This window comes from Apiospora kogelbergensis (genome assembly GCF_038363985.1).
Source record: "Apiospora kogelbergensis strain CBS 113332 chromosome Unknown utg000009l_segment0_segment0, whole genome shotgun sequence".
Lineage (NCBI taxonomy): Eukaryota > Fungi > Ascomycota > Sordariomycetes > Amphisphaeriales > Apiosporaceae > Apiospora > Apiospora kogelbergensis.
In genome coordinates this window covers 1,995,350-2,022,096 of record NW_027117426.1, presented here as the reverse complement: position 1 = coordinate 2,022,096, position 26,747 = coordinate 1,995,350, and the positions used below count along the sequence as shown (strand labels likewise).

Here is a 26,747-nt window from a genome sequence, read left to right as displayed (position 1 = left end):
CATGACTAGCCGCGTTCTCGCCCGAAACATTCGAGGGATGATTGCTGCTCTTTGAGGTGCTCCTTTTCCATGACAGGCTCAGTTTGCGCCTCAGTGAGCTCATAGAAGATGGAGTAGGGGGGCTCCTCCGGGCTCGACGGTGCTGGGGGTGATTTGTTGGCTGGTTTGCTCAATTTCTGTGCGCGTGGTCCGGAGGGCTTTTGTTGAGGCTTCGCCTCAGGAACGGCGTCCAAAGCAGCTGTCTTATTCGCATCCGCATTTGCTTTTGCTTTTGCAAGCTCAGCACCGAAATCACCACTGACCTTTGGCACCGAGGACGACAGGAAAGGAGAAATAGCTGGCTGTCGTGATGCCTTGATTGTAGCGGGTTCCATCAGAGATTCGGAAGAACTTGTCGCGTCGGGTATGACTGGACTGCCCAGAGAGATATGGTTGTTAGAGCTGATGCTGCGTATGGTTGCCTTCCCGGCATCCTTCTCGGCGCGCCTGGAAAGAACGTGCTTTAGACGCGGTCATAGGTGTTGTCGGAGTCTTTGGGATCATTCGTTCCGGCGGCGGACTCATCTTCCCAGCTTCGTTGTCCGGCTCCTTCAGTGCTGCTATCTTCGTCGCGGTTGGAGTGCTGAGCGGACCCAGGTTGATGGGCGGAAGTCGGAGAGGCGCTAAACTCTTCTTCTGTTGGGTCGGGGTCACCTTTGTTTCGATATCTGACGAGGCACCACCGGCTGGTTTCCGCGGTTGCTTCCTGGTGTTGGATGTGTGCTGGCTGGGGCCGATAGTATCGAAAGATGGCGCACTAGAAAGTGTCCCAGTCGAGGAGCTATTGATACTGCTAGTATCAAACGCATAATTCGATTTCCGTTTATCCAAGAATGACAGTTCTGAGGGGGCGTCCTTTGGCGACTCATACGCTTTGGGTATAGCAGGCACTGGCGGCACATCCTCGTCGCCCTCCGCAGGTGGCGCATTGCTGTTGATGGTAAGAGCTTTGGGAGCTGGTAACCTCGAGTTTGCGTTGTTTTGGGCGGCAGCCCTCTGCTGGATGGATCCGGTCGAAGTTCTATGTGTGTTAAAGCTTGCTGTAGAGTTAACAGAGAGGCCTGAGCTGTACGACTTCCTGTTCACATCTGGGGTGGTCCTCGAAGAGGAAGGGGTAGACGTCTTGCGAGGTATCATGGACGGAGAACGCGAAGTGTCTCGAGTTTCATTGGTCGTCGTCTGTACGTTTATAACCTGGGGCAGGCTCTGAGATTGGTGCATAGACATGCGTTTCATCCGCTGAGCATCTGTCGGGGAGATAGTTCGTGCACCAAGCCCCGAAAGATGACCAGGCATGACTGATTGACGCTTCGCCGAACCCGGAGTTGAGCCACCTCCACCGCCACCAGCCTTTGGTGACCTAGGAAACACGATTGACTTGCGGCTGCCATCTGGCGTGAGCGTGAGGGCGCTGTTGCTGTTACTGGGAGTCACTGCCAAGTTACCGGTTATCCTTGATGGCGGCTGCATCGACTTGGTCTTTCCGGCCCTCGGCGCTATCAGACTTTTACTGGGATCACCTCCTTGAGCAGCTCTGATGTTGGAGTTGAGATCCAAGGACGCTCGTACAGCATCCTTCTCCGTGCCTGTCGATATCAGACTAGGACGTCGTTTCGGAGCGGTCTTATTACCAAAGTCGGACTCTATGACCCCGGGGCCTATTGACTTCCTAGGTGGCTTTCCTCCCATTGTCGAGCCAGACACAGGTGGATAATGGTTTTGGCGGCGGTTTCTCATGGCGGCTGGTGCTGTCGGCGCATCCGCAATGCCAGTCGAGACTGGTGGGATTGATCCAAGGCTAGGTTGTCTGCTTGACACACTCGGCCGCCTCAGTATGGATCCAGACCTCGAAGGCCTTACTCCAGTAGTAGCAGTGTTCTGTGCAGGGTTCGACTGAACGGCTTTACGCGTCGAGCTTGCCGTCGGCATGGTGCTGCTATGTTGGCCGGCCATATTGTCTGCCGAAGGCCTCTCATTCAAAATACTCCCCTGACCGTTCGGTGAAGGAAACTGGGTCAGTTTGAAATCGGTCGACGCAGACTCGAGACTGCTCTGTAAATCATCGAAACTGACGGATGGCAGGAAATCGAAGGAAGTTGTCGTCGAGTCGCCCGCATCGTCGTGGCCCTGAGCGCCGTTGCTACCAAAAGAAAATAAAGAGTGGTTGTTGGAAGCCGAAGCGCTGAGCATTGCACCATTAGAAAACGAGGACGTTGTCGCGGTCCCCGTAGCGTCGTTCGTAGGTGTCTTTTGGGACGGATTGATGTTTTCCTTGGTTCTAGTACGGCAGAAGAAGGGTTAGTAAACAGAAAATATCGGGATATGGTACTGCCCTTGGCATGTCTAGTTCGGAGGCCAAGCATCCTTGTTTCTCGTCGATCTAGACACAAGGATGGTAGATGGGGGATGCATGGGAACATACGATCGGGTTGGCGTATGAGGACGAGATGAAGCGGCAGCCGGTCGGCCAACAGAGAAGTTGGAATCCCTAACCATTAGAGTCGATCAGGCAGACCCAGCCCCCGGTGATGTTCTATAGGCAGTCGAGAACGTGCGGGAAGCCCCTAAAACGCGGGAGCAGCGGAGGGTGTTGTTGCAACAGTGCCGCGCCGCAAAGGGAGTTCGTGTGGTCGGGTACGTGTTTCCCAGGCGTAATGCGAAATCTCTATCCTTCTGGATCTGAAATCCTCCTCCTTCCTTTCTTGCTACCCGGGCCTTCGAACAAAACAACAAGGCCGGTTGTTTGAATCCAAACCTCCGAACCGGAAGACCGAGACCAACTACAGCCGTCAGAATATCTCAGTCCGACGCGGAGCTGAGTGCAGCGAATATGCTACCGCATTCCGTTGCAGCACGCGACGAGGCGAGATCTGTGGTGGTGGGAGGGTGTTATTGTTGAGATCCGGCGATCGAATACTTGGAGGTAGACGTCTCGAGGAAGGGGAGAGGTGTTGTTGACGAATTGGAAATGGTCTCTGCTGCGACTCCCTTCCCACTTTGTTTTTTCCAAAAGGGTTGAACTAGGACGGCCCACCTTGCTTGGGGGTCTGCTTAAGGTACTTCGGAAGGGAAAGGCGAGCGTGAGCGTGCTTCTGAGCGTGCCTCTGAGCGTGCACCTAGCCCAGTCCCATTAGCACCCGGACAGCAGGTGGGCGTGGGCGTGGGCGTGGGCGTGCGTGCAGGTGTAGGTGTAGGTGTAGGTGTGTATGTACTGTTACGGGCGGTTGCTGCTGCTGTCCTCCAGATTGGTCACTTGGATCAAACATGCATGTAGCTGTGTGGTATGCCAAGATGCAAAGTCGATATGTGCAGTTACAGTTCCGGAATATGATATCGCACAACAGCTGCATTGCACTGCATCATCATGCTGCGCTCTAGCCTCGAAGGACTGGCCTGGATACATATTTCGTCCCGACCATTTCACAATCAATTCTCTTGTTCTCATTCCGTCAGGTACCGCCCATCTTCTTTGGGGCATAGCTTGGAGCAAGCCTGGCCTAGTCGAGGGGCTCTTGCCGGGATGCGGCCTGTATTTTCTGGGTGGTCGGGACCTGGCATTTGACAGCGGATTGCCGTCCGAGAGAGAGAGGGAAAGAGAAAGACACAATATCAAGTCAACAGGCCGCGCATGGGCGTGTGCTTCACATTTCCAGTGTCCAAGATGACGTTGCTAAAATTGCCTACTTTACCTGCGTGTCATATTCATGGCTTACAATGTGAGGTCTGTCCTGCGAGGTTGGATGGGCTGGATAGGCTCCCTTGCCTACATATGTATGTATGTACATCATATTAACCAGCCATCCAACCTCAATTTTAATGTTCCCCAGCTAGAACCCGAATTTCTTACAACGTGCAAAAGTAGCTCACGGGCGCACGACGAGGGACGGCTAACACGGAGACGTGCGGCTAGCCCGCTGGTTCTTGCGCTGGGGACAGGGTACTATGTGATAGACAAGATTTCTAATTGGATTGATGGAAGGGGACGAGAGATAGAAAACACTGTCCGTGTGCTGTAAGAACCAATAGCCCACTCAATAAACTAACACAGAACATGCCTACATCCATACATACATACATAGATGATATTCTCCATGCGAGAGACACAGGTTTTCTAAAAACACAGAAAACCCCCATCGATATCGGACACGAAATGCCGCCGGGAAAAGGGGGAGGGGCGAAAGAAAGACTGCAACCCCCGAATTATTACTTTCCAGCAGCTCCTTCAGGGACTTGCGGAGGTCAATCTTGGTTCCTTCGGATGTGGATTCTTGTGAGGTGAGATCGACGAACGGCGTCATTGGATTCTACTAGGTCCCTGTGTAATTGATCTATGTATGTATGTATCTCTCCCGCCACCTGTGCACACATCAACATGTCGCGGGCAGTACAACACGGTGAGCATCTGAAACATCCATTGGCACGTTCGGGGCAATATGCATAAGACGAGACAACCAATGTCGTGACACCAGAACCTCCATGTGCCACTGTATCTGGTCGCTGAAATGTCCAGGGCCAACTACTACGTCTTTACGTGTAAGCAACCGCCAGAACCTCACGGGTTTTAGGTGCATGCATGGCTGTCAAAGCAGCTACCGGCCCACCAATCCCTATCCTATCTCGCCCAATCTGCCAGGGCCATCCCGTTTTGTGATCCCGGCACCCAGGGTCTTGGAGATGAGTCCGTATTAATCTGGACGGGAATGGCGACATATTTTAATATTATCCTATCTCCCTTCGCTGTCATCCCACCAACTATTAGTACCTTCTAGCTACGTAGTATAGGAGTGGGCGCGCTTTATATTAAATCTCAAGAGGTTCTTCCATCTTGCTTGCCCGCACTTTTACTACTGCGCCTCGCGTACGCAGGTGTACATGCATAGTGGATGGATCATGGTCAACTGTTTCCCATCTGCCGCCATTATTTGTTGATGCACGTTCCAGTGGTCAGTCACCAACCACTTGCCACCACACCCAACCTACCTTACCAACCGCAACTGGCGATGAACCAGCCTGATCATTGGGCAGCGACTGGGCGGGGGTTGGACATTTCTCGTCTCCATTTATACAGCGGGACAAACCAAAGACCGCCAGCTACATGTCCTTTGTTATTCGTCTCTGTTTTCTTAATACGATCTTCGCGATTTCATATTTCCAAAAACGCGCCACCGTCCGCTTCCAGAGCAACCGTCTTGCGACGTCGTCTTTGTACCATCAAATCCCTGGAGCGGAGACAGGGGAGTATCCCCTCGTGGACATGACCCTGGGCAGACTAGGCTTGGGCGGAACAATTTATCAAATGTCCGTCTGCCTTCTGGTGAGATATCCCACTCCGTAAGAGGCCGCTAGAGTCAACCGGATAACCTGTTCCACTGCACGACTATGTACACCGAATTTTCCCTGTTGGGTTTTAGTCCAGGATTGAAAGAGATATGTATCTATAGAACGCCAGGATTTGATTTGCATATTCTATACACAGCTTTAGTATTGTCTGAAATGGTGGTCTGGTGTTGAAATCAGATAGTCGATGATAGTGATACTAACTTCAGGCTGTCTGGTTTATTCCTTCGGCCTCCTGTTGGCGTTAGCAAGCATTCCAAACCGCCCCTTGGAAATCCCACGCCAAAAAGCCCGGACAAGCTTATTTCATGTTGACAGTGCGTCTTGGACACCGTCATTGCACCACACCACCTACTTACACGAGCCAGGAATCGGGCCTTGACGGGGAGGCTGGCTGACGTACACGCAGCCCCAATGCTAATCATCAGGAGCTTCATCCATAGTGGTTGGTTGAAAGGCAAATAGGTTTTGCGCTGAACTGTCATCCAACTGCGAGTCTCAACCTAACCTTTCTAGCAACAAGCCTTGCCGGACATGCGATTCCTGCCACGCTTGCCACATTTCAACCCCATCTTCCGTGACGGGCATAGACCACCTGCCTTCTGGCTAGATGCACGGTCTCGAGGAAGCCTTAGTGGCTGGCCCATCGCCCCATATGCTTCTCTAGGAGGGAAGCTCAGACGAAGATGACCGATAGCGCTGGTGCGAGGAGTCGAGCCACTTGAACATGCCAGACTCGTGGTTATGGGAGGCCAAAAAAGGACCAAGTAAGCCCTTGGCTTTCCAGAGTTATCTGCAGTGCATCATAAACCTTGGCCTCTGATACGACGCAAGAAGCTCCTCATGCTGCACCCGAGTATCGTCATAAGATCAAACGTAGGTGGAAACAGCTGTAGCCAAGTAATCCAAACCGCTGTAGCGTTTGCGCAGGTGAGCATGGTCAGTGGCCAAACAAGTCAAGTAGCAGTGCATCATTAAATCCTGCAGCTATGGTCGTCCCCTTTAAACGCCTTTCAACGGAATCTAGACTGCCGTTGATATGCCGTCGAAACTGAAGTGTCGTGAGAATAGCATGTAATTCTAGCATTTGAAACGCCCAGTAACTCCAAGCCAGAACCATCCGTCCTGCCACACAAACAACGCCTTGTATATGCTCTGTACGTCCTGAACAACGGCGCTCACTAAGAACAGAGAGAGAAAGAGACAGAGGTCTTCCCTCATCTGCCGCGATAATAAACCGCCACCGTTCTTCTTGTCTTAACGTCTTATAATGTGTTCACGCCCCCGGGAACCCATTTGTCCCCGATCCGCCTCATCTCCTCGGCGAAGCGGCGGCTCGTGATGCGTTTCTGCTGCAGCTGGCCCGCCTTGGCGCCCTCCTCGGGGTCGTAGAAGGGGTTCTGCAGGAGCCGCACATACGCCGTCTGCATGGCGCGGAAGACGACCTTGAGCTCGCCGTCCCGGAGCCCGACGGCGCCCACCACCGCGGCCGGCCCCGTCCCTACGGCCCCCGAGCCAGCCGTATTGCCCGCACCCGCATTGCCACCAGCGCCGCCAGGAGAAGCGACGCCACCGACGGCACCGCTGGGTTTGCCGCCGCCGCCGCCGATGATGCGCCCCCGCATGTCCACAACGGCCACGAACTTGATGCCCGTGTTGGTCTCGAAGCCGTAGGCGGCTAGGCGGTCGTCGACGGCGTGCAGGAGCCCGAAGTCGCCGCTGAGCAGCGTGTTGGAGGCGACGGCGTGGCGCGCGCGCGACTCGAATATGTCGAGCGTGCTCGACAGCAGCAGGCTGAATTGGAGCGGCGTGCGCAGGGGCGCCGGGCGGCCCGTCTGCGGGTCGGTCGTGGTCGGGAGGATGGTGGTGTGGAGGGGGTTGTTCTGTCCAGAATCGAAGCAGGTTCGTTAGCACAGGCTGAAAGCAGAAATGCAAACTGACGCATTGCGGTTGATGCGTTTGCGCGCGGGCATTGGGAGGGCAGAGGCTGTGTGCGGTAACAGTAGTGTCGATTCGCGATGACTTACGTTACGGCCTATGACACCCAAGCAGGCGATGGCAGGTATAGCTGTCGCCATCCTCTGGCATGTGTGTATGTGCGTGTGCGTGTGTGGGTGAATTGTGAAGCAAGAAGAGATCCAGTTCAATGCGTTGCAACCAGGGGTCTCGAGACTGCCAACTGGGTCTTTGGGGATTGAGATTCGGAAGCTCCAAGCATGAGCTGCCGTTGTTGTTGCCCCACCACCCGCTACTGCGCCTAAATCCGGGGTCGGGTCGGCCGCATGTATGCGACCATCTCAGGTGCCTGGAGGACCAAAAAGGCCGAGTTGATACATAATCTGCCGACATAGGGACTAGCAAAGGAAAGGGGGCCACACGAGAGGAGGCAAGGCAACACCCCAGCCTGTGTAGAGAGCTACGATATTGAACCCATCTGAGCTTTCCTGGGCAACCAAACACCAGTAAATCTTACATGCTGCCGCCCGCCCGCCCGCTTGTAATTCAACCACTAAACGATACATCTCTCAAGTGAAAGGGCCTACTGTTGATCATCATACTCCTCCTCGGAAAGGCACTCTGTCTTCTCGAGCCCCCGTAACGCGTCCTCGATCTCCAGGGGGGTCGGTGATAGCCCACACGCCACCACCCTTCACTTCGTCCATCCCCCTCATCCCGACCTCCTTGCCCACCAGGTTCCTTCCCACCTTTCCGGGGCCTATTCCGATCCATCGCCGCACCTTCTGCTCTTGATCTAAGTACTTGATGCTTTCCCACCACCGGACCGTCTCCAAGCACTGCCGCGAGAGCAGGTCTCTAACCTCGTCTTGGCTGCCGAAGGGCCTCGCGCTTACGTTGCTCACGCACTGCAGAGTGCCAGGGAACGTGATGACATCGTCCGTCTCTTTGCCCTTGACCCGACTCTTGCCTGAGAGCAATTGCCGCATGACGGCCACGGCAGGCTTCATGATGGGGCTGTGGAATGGCGAGTCGCTGTTCAGCTTGACCGCGCGGGGATCGTGTCCCACGAACTGCTGAATGTGCGCGATGAGCTCCTTAATCTTCTCCAGGTTCCCACTGAGGACGATCTGGTTCTTGGAGTTGATGTTGGCGATGAGCACCTGGTCGATCGGGTGAATGTCTTCGGCATGGTCGCTCCGCAGGCCACTCGACCGGTACCCCACGAAGTCGTCGACGGCGTTGACGAGAGGTTCGAGGTGTTCGGGCTCGGTCACGACTGCGATCATGCCATAGTCGCCGCCCCATTCATCCCGGGCCCGCTGAGTCGCCCTCGCCATGGCCTCGGCCCGACGGCGCACCATGTACAGCGCGTCCTCGAAGGCCAGCACGCCCGCCGCCACCAGCGCGGCGAATTCGCCGAGCGAGTGGCCCAGCGACACGTCCACCCGCTCGTGCACGTTGAACCCGAACTCTTTCTCCAGCAGCCGCAATATCAGTATGCTCGTCGCCATGATGGCCGGCTGGGCGTTAGGTGTGGCTGTGAGGACACGCGAGGACCCGTTCTGTATTACGTCCGACAGCTTGTAGCCCATAAGTTCGTCTATTTCATCGAGAATGTGCTGCGATGTGCGTGGGAAAGCCTCAAGCCACGGGCTTAGCATGCCCACCTTCTGTACACCCTGCCCTGTGTGAAAGATGTCAACGTTAGTGATATGCCCGCCTCATGTTACGACTGGTCAAATCAATTAGTTGATAACTGAAAGGTACTTACCTGGGAAGAATATAGCCGTTCGTGGCCGGGTTCTCTTCATGCTGGACCCATACCGCTTGCTCTGGGCGGGCGAACGGGCATGGCATTTTTCACTCGCGATAACACCGGGATCGCCGAGTCTTGTTCTGCTCGAGAGGCTTTGTCGCAGAAAGCTGACGGCTCGGCTCGGCCGCCGTACGGGAGTTGTGACTAAGGCGCTCATCACCATGCGCCAGCTTTGACTGACCTAGGGGAACTGCCAGGAGCATGCATTGAATGCAGTCAGAAGCAGCGCCGGCCAACCCGCTCTTGCTCAGGACTGAGGACCCGAGATGCGATTGGGGAATGAGGGATTGTACGAGAGGGAAGATGATGTGAAACCCATCAGTTGAGTTGATGGCAACTCCAATTATGTCACACGATTTACCAGGGGTAGCTCTCCCAGCTACCCCACGCTCTCAAGGCCGCCCACCCGACCGAACGCCGAGGATCACTGCGGGGGCTGTTGGTATATTTCCGCAGCAACTCGCAGCAACTCGCAGCAACTCGAGATCAAATCATATACACTAGTCGGACGATGATGGGCAAGCAGCACTGGTGACTGACTTCGGCCCCGATCATGCGGGTTTCATAAAAATCTATTGTTTCAAAGTTGTCGACACAGTAGTAGCCGAATAGCCCGTCCTAACGCCAGTTCATGCAATGCATACATTTTCAAAGCCAATAGCAAGCAACAAAAGCAAAGCCTAGCATCGGATCTCAATGCCCCCTTTGCTGATAGTTAGGTATTTGACGCCCTTGTAAGGCTTGATACCCTCGCCTAATCCACGACTTCGCTTCGTGTCAACCTGTATCCCCTCGACCTTGATCCCACTGGGTATCCAGCCTTTGACTGAGAAACTGATTGATGCAGAACTGGGCATGAGGATCTTGTTCTGCGCCATCTTCTTTGCATCCTTGTCGTCCTCGAGGCCCGGTTTGCTCCCAATAGCCTTGGGCTCAACACTGCTCTGGTATGGCTCTTCATAGGAATAGTCCTTGCCAAAACCAAAACCACTGGGATCATCGTCAGCTGTGTCATCTGCCAATGGTCCCATCACAGTTGCCTTCAGACTGAAATAAGGTGTCCCTGACGCGAGTTCCTTTTTGAGGTATATGCCACTCCAGAAACTTATCCCCGGGATTGTAACTCGCGTCGCCTCTGCTCGGTCGGATATCAGAGAGGTTTCTAACATCTGTTGGTAAGGGCACCGAGACAGTTAAGTCATGCATGGTCGGCGATGCTGCTGTGCCAGAGTGAGGGCCCCCAAATGGCCTGGCACCGCCAGCTCCTCCTCGCCCAGAGCCACCCATTGCGCCTGAGCTTCCGAACATTTTGTTAATATTAACCCGAACTTCGAACTCAGACCCCGTTGAACCCAAGCCGGTCCTGACCTCTAGCGTGACTGGCAGCTTGAGGCTGTTAGAGCTCAAGCTGCCGCTTTTTCCGTTGGTGAAGGGCAAAAGGTCGACTTCATATCCCGCAAGAATGAAGCGACCATCCGGGGGAATGAAGCTCAGTTCTCCAGGGTTATCCCTCCAACGGTTAAGCCGCACACAAGGATGAAAGACGGGCAACTCCATGATGCTCCCAAGGTTGTGTTTTCCGGAAGGCCCTGTAATACTCAGGAGAATGTCCGGCACCCCCGAGACTTTGGATGTGAACGCAATCGTTCCGTTCGCGAAGGCGGCTATCGGTCGCCCTGAAGGAGCCAATGTGACCGTCAGGGTCTCAACGACGTCTGCGTACAGCTCATTAGACGTATGGCGGACGTTAGCTCGCCTCCATGGCAACGCGGGCGCATTCTGAGCCAGAAGAGAAGGCGTGCTGGGGCTGTTGAAGCTCGTGCCAAGGCCGGGTGCCTTGCTGGGCAAGCTCAAGCTTCCCAGGAACTTGCCGAGAAGGCCTTCCACCTCGACCACGTCTCTCAGCGCATTGGGCTCTGTCGTGCTGACAGTACCAGCATCGCACATCTCCGTGAGTAGCTGGGCAACCACATCGTAATTTGCCTCGATCTTATGCGCCAGGACAGGGGCGCCTAGAAACTCCTCCAACGCATCGACGACTCGGTGTAGGAATTCCAGAACAAGTAAGGGTTCGATTTCCGAGGAGCTCGTCGCAAGATAGAGGAGATCTGCGTGGACAAGACTGAAGACTAGTGTGGGAGGGTTCGTGTTGGATAGATAGATCAGGTTCGGTCGCGGCGCCGGGTGTTCTAGGTACAGTGGCAGAAGGTGGGATGCAGATAGCGGCCGTGATGTGTAGGTATGAGATAGGATGGCGCGGCTGTAGACTGTCAGTCAGTTGCTCCAATTGCTCCAATGCACTCGCGACTTCGATTTACTGACTTGTGCTCATCGTAAACGTGGAGCGCCTCTATAACGCCGTTCATGGTGGCCGGGATGCGAATCGCATCGTAAGGCTGAAAGAGACTCGGCTGGCAGGTCAGATGTGCTTTCTCTGAGGGGCAGAGAGAGCACGAGACTGGGGCCCCAGCTTAGCTGGAAGACGTCAACTCCAAAAGGCCTGAGCCGCCTAAGACAGGGCGGAATTAGGACTCTGGCGAGCGGAAACCTCCACTGTGGCTAGTGCTTGTTAGGTGCTTAGTCTAGCGTTCGTGGCCAATCAACTGGGCCAATGGTCAAGCTGGCGGGGTTTCTATCTTATCGTAGCATCCTTACTGAAACTTTTTGCCCAGAAATTTTGATGGTCAATCGATAAACTCAAATCGAAGAGACAGCGAAAAGGAAGGATTCGGTTACGGACAGTAACATCGTGAAACACAGCAATGGCAGGAAGTGTCAGCACCACCTCCTCGCACACACTCACTCACGCTCCCGACGTCTCTTCTAACAACTCATCATCCCTTGCCGATCGCTCCAGGACGTCTGGCGCATTGGTCATGTCGACGGCCCTGCTCGAGGCCCTCAAATCGGGCAACCGCCACGGTTTCCTCCAGCCCAATGCTTCAGTCCCGAATGCGTCATTGGAGCTGGTCAAGTCTACATTGGACTCCTACGCTGGGCAGTTGAGCGACGAGCAACAACAAAGGCTCAAGGAGGCCAACAAGAAGAGGAAGCGCGCCGACGCTGCACCGAAGACCGACGTGCTGAAAATCCGAAAGCTGCACATCGAGGGATTCGAGAGTGGCCAGATCTGGCAACAAGCGCGGCGCATCATCTCCAGCGCATTGGAGGAGTCCCAGGATGCTCTTGAGGATCTTCAACTTGCCGACCAAATCGAGACCGACGGTGTAGATGGCGAGCAAAGCTCCGACGAGGAACTGTCAGAGGAGGACCTTGAGGGCGAGGAGCTGGACGACCTTTCGGAAGATGATGTCAGCGGCTCAGATGATGACATTGAGGACGACGAGGAAGAGGTTTCGTTCGACGAGGCTGGCATGAATGGCCTGGACGATGACGACGAAATAGAGCTTGATGGCGAGGAGTACGAATTCGACCAGGAAGAAGATGACGACGACGATGAGGAGGAGGAAGAGGCAGAGCAACTCGTGGAAGACCCCAACGGCCTAAATGATGGGTTCTTCTCGATTGACGACTTCAACAAGCAAACTCAATGGTTTGAGAACCAGGATGCTCGCGCAGATCCCAACACCGACGCAGCAAGCGACGATGATGAGGTTGACTGGCATGGCGATCCATTTGCGACAAAACCAGGCAGCAAGGCCGCCAAGTCTAAGAAATCGGAGGACGACGACGGTCTGCCAGAAGATGAAGATGACGACGATGAAGAAGACGAAGCCGGCCCAACCTTTGGCAATATGGATCTGGATGCTCCCGAAGGAGAAAGCGACGAAGAAGGAATGGATGATATGGACGATGAGGATATGGACGGCGACCTTAATGCCAATGACGTCTTCTACAAGGATTTCTTTGCGCCCCCTGCGAAGAAGGGCAAGGATGGCAAGCCGCGGAAACCCAGACAGCCTAAGTATTCCGAACCCAACGAGGATGAGGTCGAAACCGCAATGGCTACCGCTCGCCGCGATCTGTTCGAGGACGAGTCGGAGCGTGACGATTCTGATGACGCGCTGTCTGAAGTCGACGCTGGCGATCCCAAAGCGCGGAGATCGGCTCACGAACGGAAACAAGCAAAGCTCGCCGAGGAAATTCGCCGGTTAGAAGCTGCCAACGTAGGCGAAAAGAAATGGGTGCTGTCAGGTGAAGCAAGCGCGGCTGATAGGCCAAAACATTCGCTTCTGGACGAAGACCTTGACTACGAGCATGCCGGCAAGCCTGTGCCTGTCATCACAGCCGAAATCAGCGAAAGCATAGAGGATATGATCAAGCGAAGAATAATAGCACAAGACTTCGACGAGGTCATCCGGAGACGGCCAGATTCCCTGGACCCGAACGCCAACCGAAGGGGCTTGGTTGAGCTCGACGACACCAAGAACAAGCAAAGTCTCGCTGAGATGTACGAAGAGGAACACATTAAGAACACCAACCCCGACACCTACGTCAGCAAAGCCGATGAAAAGGCCCGCAAAGAAGAAAAGGAGCTGGAGCAAATGTGGAGAGAGATCTGCGGCAAGCTCGACTCCCTCAGCAGCTGGCACTACAGGCCCAAACCCGTGGCACCTTCTCTCACCGTCGTCGCGGACGTGGCGACGGTCAGCATGGAGGATGCACAGCCCGCCACGGCTCAAGGCGTCAGCGGCGGTGACCAGACTCTCGCGCCCCAGGAGATCTACAAGGCCGGCAAGGACAACGCCGAGAAGGGCGAGATTGTGGCCAAGAGCGGCCTGCCCGTGGCTCGACAGGAGCTTAGCCGGGACGAGAAGGCGCGGCGGCACCGACGCGAGAAGGAGCGGATACGCAAGGCTGGCGGCAACAGCGACCGGAGACCGCTCGGCGGCAAGGCCCAGGCCAAAAAGGACACCATCGCCGACCTCAAGAAGGGCGGCGTCCGGGTCATCAATAAGAAGGGTGAGGTGCTCGATATGGAGGGTAACAAGGCCAAAGACGCCAGTGCGCTATCCAGTGGTAACTTCAAGCTGTAATATCCATTTCAATATATACTGGAATTCTGACAATAAAATACACTATGTTCATGCTATTCACACCTCCAAAATCTTCCATCGGCGTGTTCACCCCATACGATGATGCCCGAAGACTTCCCCTATTCAAGATTGACATCCGTACAATGAGCGGCAGAGTAGAAAAGGTTATTTAGGAAGTCGCTTCGGGGATAAAAATATGTGATGAAGGGAGCACGCTCATTGCGAGGATGTATGTACTAGATGTACACTTCAATGATCGCATTGTGTAATATTGATATACTGACCGTATGGATAACTTCCTTACCCCCTTGGCAATGCCATTCGATTCTCATAATGTATGGCACCACCTGCCACGTACCAATTACCGATATGATTACCAAGTAGGGTGTGATACCCCGCAGCCAGGCTGGCAATGCAATCGCACAAACTCCTTCCCATCCTTGAATTTCTTGAGTCGAAATATCAACAAGAGCTCATTCCCCGATATGGCGTGTAGATCATGCGTTCTTGACCACCTAGGGACCTTCGGATTTGGTTTATTTGAAAGGATAGTTATTTAAAACTTCGTCATATCTTGTTCACCCCCTCCTTGCCGCAGAGAAGAAAGAAAGGCCCAGTCGGCATTAGGTAAATATGACATCGGAGGCCGATGCCCCAACGGCAGCAGTCTCGAGCCTTACGACTAGCCTCGGCCAAGTTTTACCCAACGTTGATAAGGCCGAGATTTGGGTCGATGCCCAGAGCGCCGTGGGCGATGCCGTTGACAAGATCATCGACCTGCCCAACGAACCCCCTCTTTGTATATTGATCTGGAGGGCACCAATCTGTCTCGAGACGGCACGCTATCTATCATGCAGGTGTTCGTGGACCCCTTGAAATCAACATATCTTTTCGACATCTACACCTTGAAATCCGCGGTCTTCACAACCCGCGGCCCGAAAAGCAACCGCTCACTCCAGGACGTCCTGGAGTCTGAAGTTATCCGAAAGGTCTTCTTCGACGTCCGCAACGACTCGGATGCGCTGTTCAGCCACCACGGCATCCAGCTCCGCGGCATTGCGGACCTGCAGCTGATGGAGCTGGCGGCCCGCCCGCAGGACCGTAGGTTACTGAGCGGCCTCGCCAAGTGTATCAAGAAGGACCTGGGCCTGAGCGTGGCGGAGAAGGAGGCCTGGGCGCGCGGCAAGGCGAGGGGCCTCGCCCTGTTCGCTCCTGAAAGGGGCGGGAGCTACCAGGCCTTCGACCAGCGGCCCCTCGCGCCGGAGATGATGGAATACTGCGTCGCGGATGTCACGTTCCTTCCCAGGCTGTGGGAAGTGTACGAGCGCAGACTCACGGCCGTCTGGAGACCTAAGCTTCGGAGGGCCACCGAGGCGCGCGTTCGGGAATCACAGAGTGCCACCTACAAGCCCCATGGTCGCGAGAAAGCACTGGCCCCTCGAACGTTGGTGTGGTTGTAAAACATCAACTCGGTACCCTCGTAGGCAGAGCTTGGTGCTTGTACGTGCTTGTAGAGCGCCGGGGAGAAGTGGGACCGGATTGGCTGGACCCTTGCAGGCTAGGCCAAGTGCCAAGTGCTAAGTGCTAAGCTCTCTGCGCTGTGCTCCATTCTTACTTATTTTCGTCAATATCCAGCTTGCCAGTCCTGACCTACGATCAATGGATTGCGTGATATAGGCCTTGCCTTTGCGACACTGCTCTGTCTGTTCCTTGATACCCGTACAATACCAACAGGTGCACCTGGTAATGGCTGGCGACAAAGCCCCCAGCGTTTATGCGCTCGAGAAGCCCGAGAAGCTTCAAGATCTCCTCAAGGCCGACCGGGGCGACGACTGCTTGCCGTGTCGCGTGGTTGGTAAGTTCTATGGCTTTGTCCGCCGCTCGCCGAATGACGATGCTCCCCCTCCCCCTCCCCTCCCCCTCCCCACGCTCCGCCTTCCCTCCCGCGCTCGAGCGACGCACCCTCCTTCCCTCAGCAGCAACAAGGTGGCAGTAGTAGTACAGCTAGCCGGGGCGACGGCGACTGCACGTCGTGTCGCGTGATAGGTACGAAAACTTGCCCTTTTCCAGATGCTTGTTGTCGTTGTGGTCGCCGTTGTTGCCCCCCGGAGAGCAGCCACAGCCAGCCTACGTACCTATTTCCCCCCACCCCAACTCAATCATCCTCGCACATAAGAGCGAATGGTCACTGACGAAACCGGTTTGGAACAACAGGCGGTGGCGCATTCCTAGGTCTTTCGGCGTATTCATATTGGTCCGGTACCAACCAGCTCGAGCGCCAACAGGCCAAGATCCTGGCCTCGGGATCCAGGTTCGGCATGCGGAGTCGAAAGTTCGGCATCACGGCTACAAGCGTGGGACTCGCCTGGTTAGGCATCTGGAGGATGTTGATGTAAAAGAGGATTTGAAACACCGGACTGCCGAGGGTCCTTGAACGTCGTCTTCTCCACAAGCACCAGATGACCACTGCCAGGCGAGGTCCTCCGATCTGGGGGTGAACAAAAGAACGTGAAGGCGTCAATTTGCCCGGGACAGCTGCGGCTTATCAGCAAGGCGATCACTTGTCGGGCTTTTCCACAAAAAAACGGGCCAGGTCTTGAATTGTACAAAGCAAAGTATGTCGACGCAACATATCTTACCACATGATGAAGGTTACGTGAAGGAATCAGCATTGGCAGGAGTTCAGGGGAGTCTATTAAACGTTGAGATGAACTGTATATACAATTATATCATCCACTCCATTCAATCATTGCCACGATGTCCCTCTAAAGATAGAACAGCCCTATCTCTAAACCTTTAAATCCCTCGTAGTAGGTCTCGTCATTGTGAACCCTTTACATCGGCATCTTTGGCCTGGATATCATCGTCCCCTGAAAGGGCCTCCTTTAGGTCCTGCACCCTCAGCCTCTGCAGTCCAGCCGGCTCATCCAGCTCTACCGCTTCTCCCATCCTCACATCACCCTTTATCCCGTCTTTACTTCCCTTGATCCTCAACAAAAGCGGTGTCGAGGCCGGTCTCTTCTCCCAGTGCCGCGCCTCGAGAGGCAAAGGCTGCCACCAGCCTTCGCCATCCCGCGCATGCCACTGCGCCCCGCAAAGCTCCCACAGCCGGCTAGCGGCGCGCTTGTACGCGAACCGCTCGTCCTCACCGGTAAAAGCGCCCGTATTGCCGAAGTCGAGACGGGATGTGGCGGACGAGATGCCAAAGTCGGAGTCCTGGTGGTCCGGGTCCGGGTCAGTGTACGACGAGATGTTGGGACGGAAGGGCGACGTGGTGTCCTGGTAGACCTCGGCAATGGTCTCGGAGAGGATGGCGTCCGAGTCTACCACCTGTTGGTGGTCTCCTGCATCTCGCTGTGCTACATCTGCTGCGGATACGTTGGGTAGATCTTTATTTGTTTTGGCTTTGGCTTCGGGGAAGAAGAGATCGTCTGGTCCGGCGGCAGCCCGCACGTGGAGTTTGCAGCGGGCCTCATAGAGGGCGTCCAGGAGGGTGATAAGGCGTCGGGCTTCGTTCTTCTTGAGGATAGTTAGGATTGGGATCTCGTCGATGATGAATGTATGGAAGGTCGATGCCATGGTGATGTAATCCGCTGGCCCGTAGGTCGAGACCAGATCTTGAAACTTCCAGTACGTGACCCCGTCATGTTGTTGGGGAACGTGTACCGTCCGACCATAGACAGTGAGTGTTGAGGGCTTCCATGGTGTGGTTTCTATTGATGCTGCCCATCCTTTGTCGTCGCTCTCATTCAGTAATGAGTAGTTTCGCGGGATTGCGAGACTTTCACCCCAGGAGGCCACTTCACCCGAAGTCAACTCATCCGTGTCACTAGAGCACTCCGTGACATTGTTTGAGCCCACATCAGTGATGGCACCGGCAAGTCGTAGCTCGGGACTCTCAGGTTCCTGCATTTCTCGTCTTCTCCAATCTTTACCCCCTTCCATCTGCCAGAACTCACAGCGCGCCTTGAGAACTTCGAGAAAGTTGGAAAAGTCGCTGGAAGTCCCGAACAGCTCTCCTTTGCCCTTGCTCCGGCCCTTGCCAAAGCCGAGAACCTGCCCCAGAAAGCCGCCGGCGCCGGGCGAGGGAGCGGCATACTCGAATCCTGTGGCCTTCTCCAGATCCTCGGGCATGCGGTTGGACGAAGCAACCAGCACCCCGCCAAGCTGAAAGAAGGCCGTGAACAAGTTGCTCAGGATCTTGCTCGCGGCCCGGTCGGGGAATTGGAACTCGTCTAAGAACAGAATCGGGGACTTCTCCACCATCTCTCTCGCCATCCACAATAGCGAGTACTGCTGATCACTGCTAGTCGTCTGTGGATGAGACTTCCTGTAAGTCTCCATCTGAGACAACGTATATAACATGAACGTATTGAAATGCCACCGTTTCTTCCGGCTCGTGGGTAAGCCGTCCGCGAGCAGGTCTAGCAGCATGGACTTCCCCGTGCCCACTTCGCCAGACAAGAAGAGGCCCCGGGGTGAGTCGATCTGAATGGCGGCCTCATGGCCGGCCAAGACCTTCGTTAAAGCGAGGCTGTCTCTGTCTTCTGTTCTGGCAAAGAACCGCGCAAACAGCGGATTTCCACGTATAGGATGGTTTGCGGCAGCCAACCTAGAGCTGTCCTCTCGAGACCGCCTGGACTCGTCCAAGGTGCTCGAGATGGCTTTCAGTCTTGTGCCATATTCGATTGAAGGCGAGTAGTCTTTCAGCCGCTTGTAAATTTTCTGCAGATGGATTGCCAATCTGTGCTGCGCCGGGTCCGGGCAGTAGGAGCCCGTGGCCAGGAGGCTCTGGTATTTCACCAGGGGGTCTGTGATGGTGACGGACGTTGCTGTTCGTTTCATTGTGGCCATCAAGCTAGCTAGCTACTTTGGCCAGTCACCTATCTGGATAACCAACCGCACTGCAGTTTTGGTTCCTCAAAATGTCCTGGATATAGTGAATATGCAACCCAGCCATGAAATGAATATGCTCTTGTCGCCAAAGTGGTCCCAACTAGATGTGCATGTGGTTTATTCGCAGAAGGCGAAGCTGGATCACAAGGATATTCCTCAAGCCCACTTATAACACAAGGTATCAAAGATCACTGAGCAGGGATAACTAGTCTATATGTACCAGTCTGCAGGAGGCGCATACGTATTGGCAAAAGATAGCCCATAACCGGGTGTTGAGGTCATCATGTCCAACTAGCCCGGCACCCGGCTAAGGAGGAAATGTCGACAGCTCGGACCAAGTTGGCCCGGTCTAGGAGCTGCCTGCCGAGAATCTGGTAGGCGTAACATGCCATAGGCCAAGCTAAAAACACAGGTACCTGAGGTACGACTGAACCCCAGACCGACTCCTAAAAAGTTCTAACAGCTCAGCGCTGAGCTGGTCGATTTGTGGAGATGGCGGCCAAATCAACAGGGCATTGGCCAACGAGCCTCCCGGAAGCCCCGTTAAAGCCGAAGTTCACATACAGAGGTACTGCGGTACCTGTTCCTGCTGCAGCCCATGCCAGCAAAAACACCAAGGGCCTTTTTTCGATGGAAGCTACGAGCATAGGAGATCCATCCATTGGCTCGCGAAAAATAAGAAAGGGAAAGGGCATTTCACCTACATTACCCAACCCAAACCTCTTGATTGACACGCCCGTCGCTCGAGGCCTTTGCGACCCAACCGTCATCATTCTATTCATCGACTGTTATTGCATGCGCGTGCTTGTACTGCTTTCCCCCCTCTTGTGCGTTTTTGTTCGACGTTGGCGAGCAGCGACTTGATGCATCAATCCCTGGTTCGACCAAAGTAAACATTGTTGGCGACGGGTTTTTTACCTGAGACGTCGTCATCCTTACTCAACAAACACCTATCTCGACCCGACCCGACCCGACCTAATCGGCAGCCCGACCGCGACTTGCCATTTCCTCCTCCATCCAACATCCTCCAACATGTTTTCGCCATCATTAAAAAGAATGCCGAGCATGCGCCTACCCCTACAGTCACCACCCGTGGTCGCCGGCGCCAGCGACCCGCGAGCTCGGAAAACACCGCCCAGCAGCCCAAAGCCAAGCGCTCGAGGATCGCCCTGAACGAGCAGACTTTTGTCAGTCCGGACGCGAATACTGATAATTTCGAAGTGAAAGCAACGCGTTCTCAGATGAAGGAGACGAAGCAAGATGGCATCGAAAACGCACCGCCCACCATCAGGAAAGAGCTCAGTGTCCGCTCCAAGAAGGCCAAGGGCGGCGATCGTGTTGGCAAGGGAGATGGAAGCCTCGTCCTTGTAGGTCACGCCTTGTGCACCACACGTGGTACAGATAACTAACAGGTGGTGATGTAGACGAGCAATTCCGGCTTCGTGGTCAGCAAGCTCCCTGCTATGCCCGAGAGGCTCCGGGCCGACGCGACAAGTAAGACCGCATCTACTGCGCCTGCAAATAGGATGTGACATCTAGTCCAACTGGTTGCTAACATTAAACAGGTCGCCAACATGGCAGCGTCGATGCCGCGACTGGATTCGCCCTCAGTCTCACCCAGACACATGCAGTCGTGTGGCCTTACACATCACTATCACACACACCTGCGGATTCTTTCGTCTTCACATTGCCTTACCCTTCGAAACACGCGACCGACCCCCTACCGATAGGTTCCCTCGTTTCGTCATCCGTCTCCTCGTCCGAAACTGGACTAGTGATCGTGATGCCCACCAGCGGCAAGATTACCTACTGGGAGTCCATCACGAGTGCCACAACACTAGATTTCATGCGCCAGCAGCGCAATGGGGTCGAGGACACGATACCGGGCATGTACTCGGGTGAGACGGTCACTCAGATCATCCGCGCCGAGTCGACGACCGGCTTTGTGTTGTCCTTCAGCAGCGGCCGTATGGCGTACCTCAGTGTACGTGATGCCCACGGCCGACCGCAAATATCGGTCCAGTTCTTGCGCACGAGTCTGGCCCCCAAAAGTGGAGGAATCTTTGGCAGTATACGGAATGTGCTCTCTCAAGCAGCTGTGCAAGGTGATATTGCCGCAGTTAGATCGGATCGCTCCTCGAGGCAAGGCGAGCGCACAGTTGTCGCTGCTACGTCCAAAGGCCGTTTACATTCATGGAAGATCCATCGGGGCGGCCACCACGATCTGCTTGCCGAGTACGACGCCAAAGAAGCAGTGATTGCGGGCATCCGAGAACGCGACTTGCGCTCGATCGCATACCCTGCCGATACCTTCAAGATTCATGACTTCACCTACACACCCGCGAACCCGGACGAGAAATACATCGACATGACACAACTTTGTCACACTCCTGCAGCTGACACTTACCAGCATCTCATGCTACTCACTTCTTTTTCGAATGGAGACGATTACCGCTACGTACTTGTAGAGGTTCTCCTTCCCAACGGTGCATCGCCCGAGACTCCAGTCATTGTTGGCGCGATACGACCCATCACCAGCTTTTCGACGCCGCCGAATCCTCATGCGCTTGCCAAGCCCCGTTTATACCTCCCCAAACCCGCCATGGTTGCCTTCGTGGTCTTTGACCATGCAATTGTTGTGGCATCCATAGCGCGCCAACCAGATTCGCCAGATTCGCAGCTCTTCGAGGATAGTCACATCTTGCCAGCTAACTACGAGGATGTTGTGGATCTTCGACAGAGCCCTGTATTGGAGGTTGTTGGCTCGGGCATCGAGGAGCCACATGCCTTGGGGACCGAGGAAGCACGGAGTACACAAGTCAAGACGAAGAACCCCTCCGTGGTGCTTCTCGTTCGAGGTGTTGGTACTCTTCGTATACTTACGACCGATATTGACAAGTTCCCAACCGACAAAGCCCCCGAAGTCACCGCAAAAAGCAAGCTTGAGCAGGCTGTTTTCTTTGGTATCAAAGAAGATAACCCCCTTGTGTTTGACGCTCCTCGTGTGCTTCCCTTCTCGGATGAAGAAATAGGGAAGGCTGCTCTTGGATTGAGCAATGACATTCTGAGCTCGAACACTTCGCATCTTGCAGCCGGTTCGGTACATCTGGAAAGCCATCTGAAATTCCGGGCAAGGACGCTTGAAAAGCTCATGTCCCATTTGAAGAACATCAAGGTCAGCCTCGACCGTGTGACGCGTTGGAAGCTGCTGTGGAATGCCGAAAAATTACATGCTGCAAGCTACGTGTGGAAGAAGCACGAGGAATTTCTCAATACGCGGTCTGCAGACTCAAAGAAGGATTTGGCGGCGGAAATTGTCGAGTACATTCGTACAGAGGAAAAGCATCAGCCAGATGTCTCGCGAGGAGAAATCGACCAGCTTCGTTACTGGTTTACTCACGACACTGACCGTATGAACATCTTCCTTGCCTGGGCGTACGAGGTTATCAAATACAACTCGAAAGCGGAGCTGGACCAACCCTCGTTGACACGTTTTATCTGCGAAGCCATGCAGATGAACATCTATGCCATCCGTGAGGCCATGGAATTCCGTAAAAGGAATCTTACTCTGTATGGCCTGGAGCGAGAAAAGATGGAAAACGGAATACTCGCGGAAAACTACGAGGGCCTGCCTCAACCTTGGACCAGCGATCAGTATATCACGAACAACCTGAAGCGCTTGGTAGAACTTGCTTCTGAGTGGGCCAACCAAAACTACGTCTCGGAAGTCGCCGGGAAGGCAGAGCAAATACTCGTCCAACAAATTCGCACCCTGCTCCCAGCGCTCACGGAGGTGTATCTCACCGCGCTCCAGGAGCTTTCTCGCTCGTCTCTTGCTAGCTCAAACTCCAAGATTGTTACCCTGGGCCAGAGCTTCGAGGAAACGTATGAGAAGGACCGCCACGAGAAGGTGATCCTCCTTGCACAGTCAGAGAACTGGGAAGCCGCCGTTCGATTGGCCGAGCAACACCGCTCTCTTGCTGCGTTGGCAGAAATCATGATCAAGGAGACTGAATCGATGCGCGCGAGGCTCACGACGGGTGCTTTGTCGCCAGAGGAGACACAGCAACTTGAGGACCGGATGAAAGCCAACGAAAGACAAGTCGAAGATTACTTTGCTGAATATGGCAAGGACTTTGCTTTCCCGTTCTACGACTATCTCCTGAGCCTGGATGGGATCGATGCAGTGCTCGAGTATAACGGCGACAAGGTCTACAAGACCTCGTTCCTGCGTACCAAGCCGGAACTTGCGAAGATATCGTGGATCAACGATATTATCGGAGAGGAGGATATAGTACATGCCGCCGATACCCTGCTTAACCTGGGTTTGTCTCGAGAGCAACAGATCTGGAACAAAAAAGATCGAGTTGAGTCTTGGAAAGCTTGCCCGCATGGCGGAGGCGTCCCGTCCCTCGAGCAAGGCATCCTTCAGCAGACAAGAAGCCACCGTCAACGCAACAGTGGCTGACGCTGGTGTTGATGCAATCGACAGGGAGCTGGCAATTATCAAGATCCAGGATCAGCTTTACGGACAGGTCCGTCCCGTTGTCAGTGTCGCTCTTGACGAGACCGCAGAGCTGCCCATGGCACTGGAAGCCTTCCCCCTCAAGATCCCTAAGAAGTACAAGATCCTCAGTGAACTCTACGAAAACGGACTCGCGCGGCTCCTGAAACACGAAGCACTCGACCCGATGACTTTGATCGATCTTCTCACCATGATTCAACTGCAGCCGGACCTCAAGGAGATGATTTCGGACCAGTTCTTCTTGGCTATTCAGGTTGCTAATTACGCACTCGTTGATGAAGAGCGCGAGCAAGCCGAACGTCTTATCTGGAGAAGATGCTATCTCAGGGAAGACTGGACCAAGATCAACAACACTTCTCATAAGGATGACAATGATGTCCTGGAGATTTTGGGCAGTACTGATCTTTTCTCAACTTTCTGTGTTCTCTACGCCAGCCGTAAGTACCACTATCTATCCTGATCTTCACACTATGATACTAATCCTCTTTTAGAACAAAGCGCGGATGGAAAACCCTACCGCCGCGTCATGCCTTCTGAAGCCCTTGGCGTCTACACAGAGGCTGTTGACCAGCGTTTCCAGAAATTGGATAAGGGATACGGCGATAGGTATCTGGAGGCCATGAGATGGGAGGACAGCAACTTGAAGAAGCACGTCGAGAAGCATAGGTTGGAGCAATGGGCCCAAGAAACCCGAAGGCTGGCGGAGGACACGGTCAACCAGCAATACGACCAACAAACAGCAGAAGGAGCCTCCCAGCTGTCCCCGCCGCCGAATAAGATGACAACAGCCAATGGGCATTCGCAGAACGGTACGCATTAGAGAGATGCGGGTCGTCTGCGCAGCAGTGCCCGAAAGGAACGGAAAGAGAAGGGGAAGTGAGGTGCGCAAGCGCCAAACACCTTATGACGTCGGTGGGAGGAAGTGTATAGTAACCTAATGAACTCCTTTGTCGGATTATATATCCTTTCTAGGCTGGGCGAGGATTGGCAAAACGAAACAAAAACCAGAGATCCAAGTGATATCATTTGCACGGGAGGGGGGATTCGTTTGTTTATTTGTTTGGGTCACCTCTTTAGCGCTCCTACTGCCATCGATGATGGCAAAGCTTCAAAGGGGAACCGTTATAGTTTGATTCAATAGCTATTACTGGAGCCAATAGTTGCTGGCGTTGCATATAGGTAGGGGATGGGTTCTCCTTCATAGGGCTAATGCAATACCATGGTTCTTATTCGTTGCAAATAACTTGATCTAGAGAAGTAATTTGAAGTGTTGAATGTTTAATATTTGTATCAGACTTGCTATAATAATAATTCCAACGCCGTTCACGCCTAGTGATATCTTTCAAATCCATTGATTTGGACCCCTGGTCATACCCCGAACGCCGTAATTCCAAAAAGAACGTCCATCACAAAGCCAGAGAAGACTCATGCGTATTTGCATGCGCATCACGCTCTTCTTGGCGTAGCACACTATTCCATGCGAAAAAGGTCCGAGACATCAGCTCGCTCACCCACGATGCCTCTTCTCTCTGCCCAACCTGATTTAGCCGCTGCACGGTATCCGTTCCCAAGCTGACCATCCTCCGCGACAGCCTGTCCGATTTGGCCAGGTTCACCTGCTTCGCAACCGATGCAATTTTGCCGTCGTCATGCAGATACTTGACTGCTGAGGCGTGGTCGGGAGAGCTCGGGTGATGCAGCTCGAGGTGAGCAATATCCAGCTGTTTGCCCCAAGGTCTCCCAATATCCGTGAACATTTCAAAGAGCGGAACGGAAGGCCTCGGCCTCTGCGCCGCATCTACGGTAGACTTCCACGATAGCCTGGCCCAGCTGTTCTTCACGACTCGTTCCATGTGACGGTTCTTGGGCTCGAGTGTTTGATGCATGCGCAAGAAAGCCGAATAACTATCGTCGAGGGCTCGGGTCAAGCCCAGTTTGCTTTCGTCCAATTTGATGATATAGGGTATGAGGTTGGTGATAGCCTGCTGGGTTTCCTTATCTTCGGGCGTCGCTACGACACGTGCTCCGAGCCGTGATAACCAGGTCCATATCACCTCCTCCAGACCCTCAGCATACAAGAAAGGCGCCAGGTGCTTTATCAAGATAGGGTCGTTCAGGAACTCGAGGTTATGGTCGAGGCCTGACGAGCGAAGCCACTGTACGACTTTCAGGCCAGCGCCGGTGTCACCCAGCCGCATTCGCTTCTCCAAAGCGAGAACGGATTGCGAATGGATGATCCGGGAGACGGAGGCAAGGAAACCGGCGGCTATTTTGGTGGTCAGCATACCCCGCGACGAGGCCGAGTCGAAGATGTAGAACTGCTTCTGGATGTCGGCCTGGACGTCGCCCGGAAGGGGTTCCGAGTGTAATGACATTTGCTGGTTGCTTGGTCCCGCACTTTGTGGCTTCGCAAACAGGGGATTGGACAAGATGTTGTCCAGGTGGTAGTCGGTCGGTCGCTGCTTGCTGTGTATTTGTTGACTGCTGCTGCTACTGCTGAACGACGGCTCCTTGTTGGACAGAACGGCTTTCTCCAGTCGCTTGGATATTGGCGCCGACGGTGGCACGGCGGCCTCTTGGGAAGAAGAGGAAGACTGCCATGGGTGCTCTTGGTCGAGGTGCTTCCGGAAGGAGGAGGTGATCGAGTTGAGCAGCTGTTGCGACTCGCGTTGGTTCAGCGGCAGCGGCTGGTGGATCCGCGGGAGCAGCCCCTTCTTGAGGGAGTTGAGCTGTGTGGTTGGAGCGACCATGACGGAAACGGGGAGGTGTTGTCGCGCAGATACTATCACTACTACGGTTATGTTTGAACTGTGGTCGTCCGTCGGCGGTGGCGGCGGTTTCGCGGCTACGCTACGGCGATATGGGATTGAACATTGACAAGTTTAGATAGCAGGGTTGGACGTGGAGAAGAGCCGACACGAGGCAATCGTTCCTCGGGCGGTATGGAATGGTCTTAAGCAGGAGCTGCCGTCGTCGTCGTTGGGATCGTGAGTGAGGGGTGTTGCGCCTCGACACTCAATGGACTGTGCGGTCGTTCACGATGCCAATCGAAGCTGGCCGCCTTGGTGGGCTGTTGTCGGCCATCCCCCATGCAAATCAATTGTCAATGTGGTGACCAAATGCCAAGACAAGACAGGAACATGGGGCCCCCTGAGGAGGTCGGCGGTCTAAGATTATT

General features: G+C 54.3%; 9 protein-coding genes across 9 annotated transcripts; 4 read left to right on the top strand and 5 right to left on the bottom strand.

Moving 5' to 3' along the window:
- Positions 1-5: 5 nt before the first annotated feature.
- On the bottom strand, positions 6-2,535 carry PG998_013712 (uncharacterized protein; the record flags this gene model as incomplete). The annotated part of the gene is made up of 3 exons (XM_066880528.1): positions 6-409; positions 498-2,317; positions 2,462-2,535. 3 exons carry the CDS (start codon positions 2,533-2,535, stop codon positions 6-8), a joined length of 2,298 nt encoding a protein of 765 aa, XP_066724667.1.
- A 4,106-nt stretch (positions 2,536-6,641) lies between these two features.
- PG998_013711 (uncharacterized protein) lies at positions 6,642-7,454 on the bottom strand (the record flags this gene model as incomplete). Its single annotated transcript, XM_066880527.1, has 2 exons — positions 6,642-7,259; positions 7,404-7,454. The coding sequence occupies 2 exons, from the start codon at positions 7,452-7,454 to the stop codon at positions 6,642-6,644; spliced, it is 669 nt and encodes a 222-aa protein (XP_066724666.1).
- Positions 7,455-7,928: 474 nt separating this feature from the next.
- PG998_013710 (Adaptor complexes medium subunit family-domain-containing protein) lies at positions 7,929-11,517 on the bottom strand (the record flags this gene model as incomplete). Its single annotated transcript, XM_066880526.1, has 5 exons — positions 7,929-9,019; positions 9,107-9,332; positions 9,880-10,198; positions 10,257-11,411; positions 11,474-11,517. 5 exons carry the CDS (start codon positions 11,515-11,517, stop codon positions 7,929-7,931), a joined length of 2,835 nt encoding a protein of 944 aa, XP_066724665.1.
- A 396-nt stretch (positions 11,518-11,913) lies between these two features.
- PG998_013709 (uncharacterized protein) lies at positions 11,914-14,148 on the top strand (the record flags this gene model as incomplete). The annotated part of the gene is made up of 1 exon (XM_066880525.1): positions 11,914-14,148. One exon carries the CDS (start codon positions 11,914-11,916, stop codon positions 14,146-14,148), a length of 2,235 nt encoding a protein of 744 aa, XP_066724664.1.
- An 851-nt stretch (positions 14,149-14,999) lies between these two features.
- Positions 15,000-15,608, top strand: PG998_013708 (3'-5' exonuclease; the record flags this gene model as incomplete). The annotated part of the gene is made up of 1 exon (XM_066880524.1): positions 15,000-15,608. One exon carries the CDS (start codon positions 15,000-15,002, stop codon positions 15,606-15,608), a length of 609 nt encoding a protein of 202 aa, XP_066724663.1.
- Positions 15,609-15,894: 286 nt separating this feature from the next.
- PG998_013707 (uncharacterized protein) lies at positions 15,895-16,544 on the top strand (the record flags this gene model as incomplete). Its single annotated transcript, XM_066880523.1, has 2 exons — positions 15,895-16,003; positions 16,363-16,544. The coding sequence occupies 2 exons, from the start codon at positions 15,895-15,897 to the stop codon at positions 16,542-16,544; spliced, it is 291 nt and encodes a 96-aa protein (XP_066724662.1).
- A 424-nt stretch (positions 16,545-16,968) lies between these two features.
- Positions 16,969-18,993, bottom strand: PG998_013706 (mitochondrial ATPase (Afg1); the record flags this gene model as incomplete). The annotated part of the gene is made up of 1 exon (XM_066880522.1): positions 16,969-18,993. One exon carries the CDS (start codon positions 18,991-18,993, stop codon positions 16,969-16,971), a length of 2,025 nt encoding a protein of 674 aa, XP_066724661.1.
- A 914-nt stretch (positions 18,994-19,907) lies between these two features.
- On the top strand, positions 19,908-24,389 carry PG998_013705 (uncharacterized protein; the record flags this gene model as incomplete). The annotated part of the gene is made up of 6 exons (XM_066880521.1): positions 19,908-19,922; positions 20,031-20,411; positions 20,469-20,538; positions 20,610-23,338; positions 23,406-24,006; positions 24,061-24,389. The coding sequence occupies 6 exons, from the start codon at positions 19,908-19,910 to the stop codon at positions 24,387-24,389; spliced, it is 4,125 nt and encodes a 1,374-aa protein (XP_066724660.1).
- Positions 24,390-24,975: 586 nt separating this feature from the next.
- PG998_013704 (uncharacterized protein) lies at positions 24,976-26,319 on the bottom strand (the record flags this gene model as incomplete). The annotated part of the gene is made up of 1 exon (XM_066880520.1): positions 24,976-26,319. One exon carries the CDS (start codon positions 26,317-26,319, stop codon positions 24,976-24,978), a length of 1,344 nt encoding a protein of 447 aa, XP_066724659.1.
- Between the last annotated feature and the right edge of the window lie 428 nt (positions 26,320-26,747).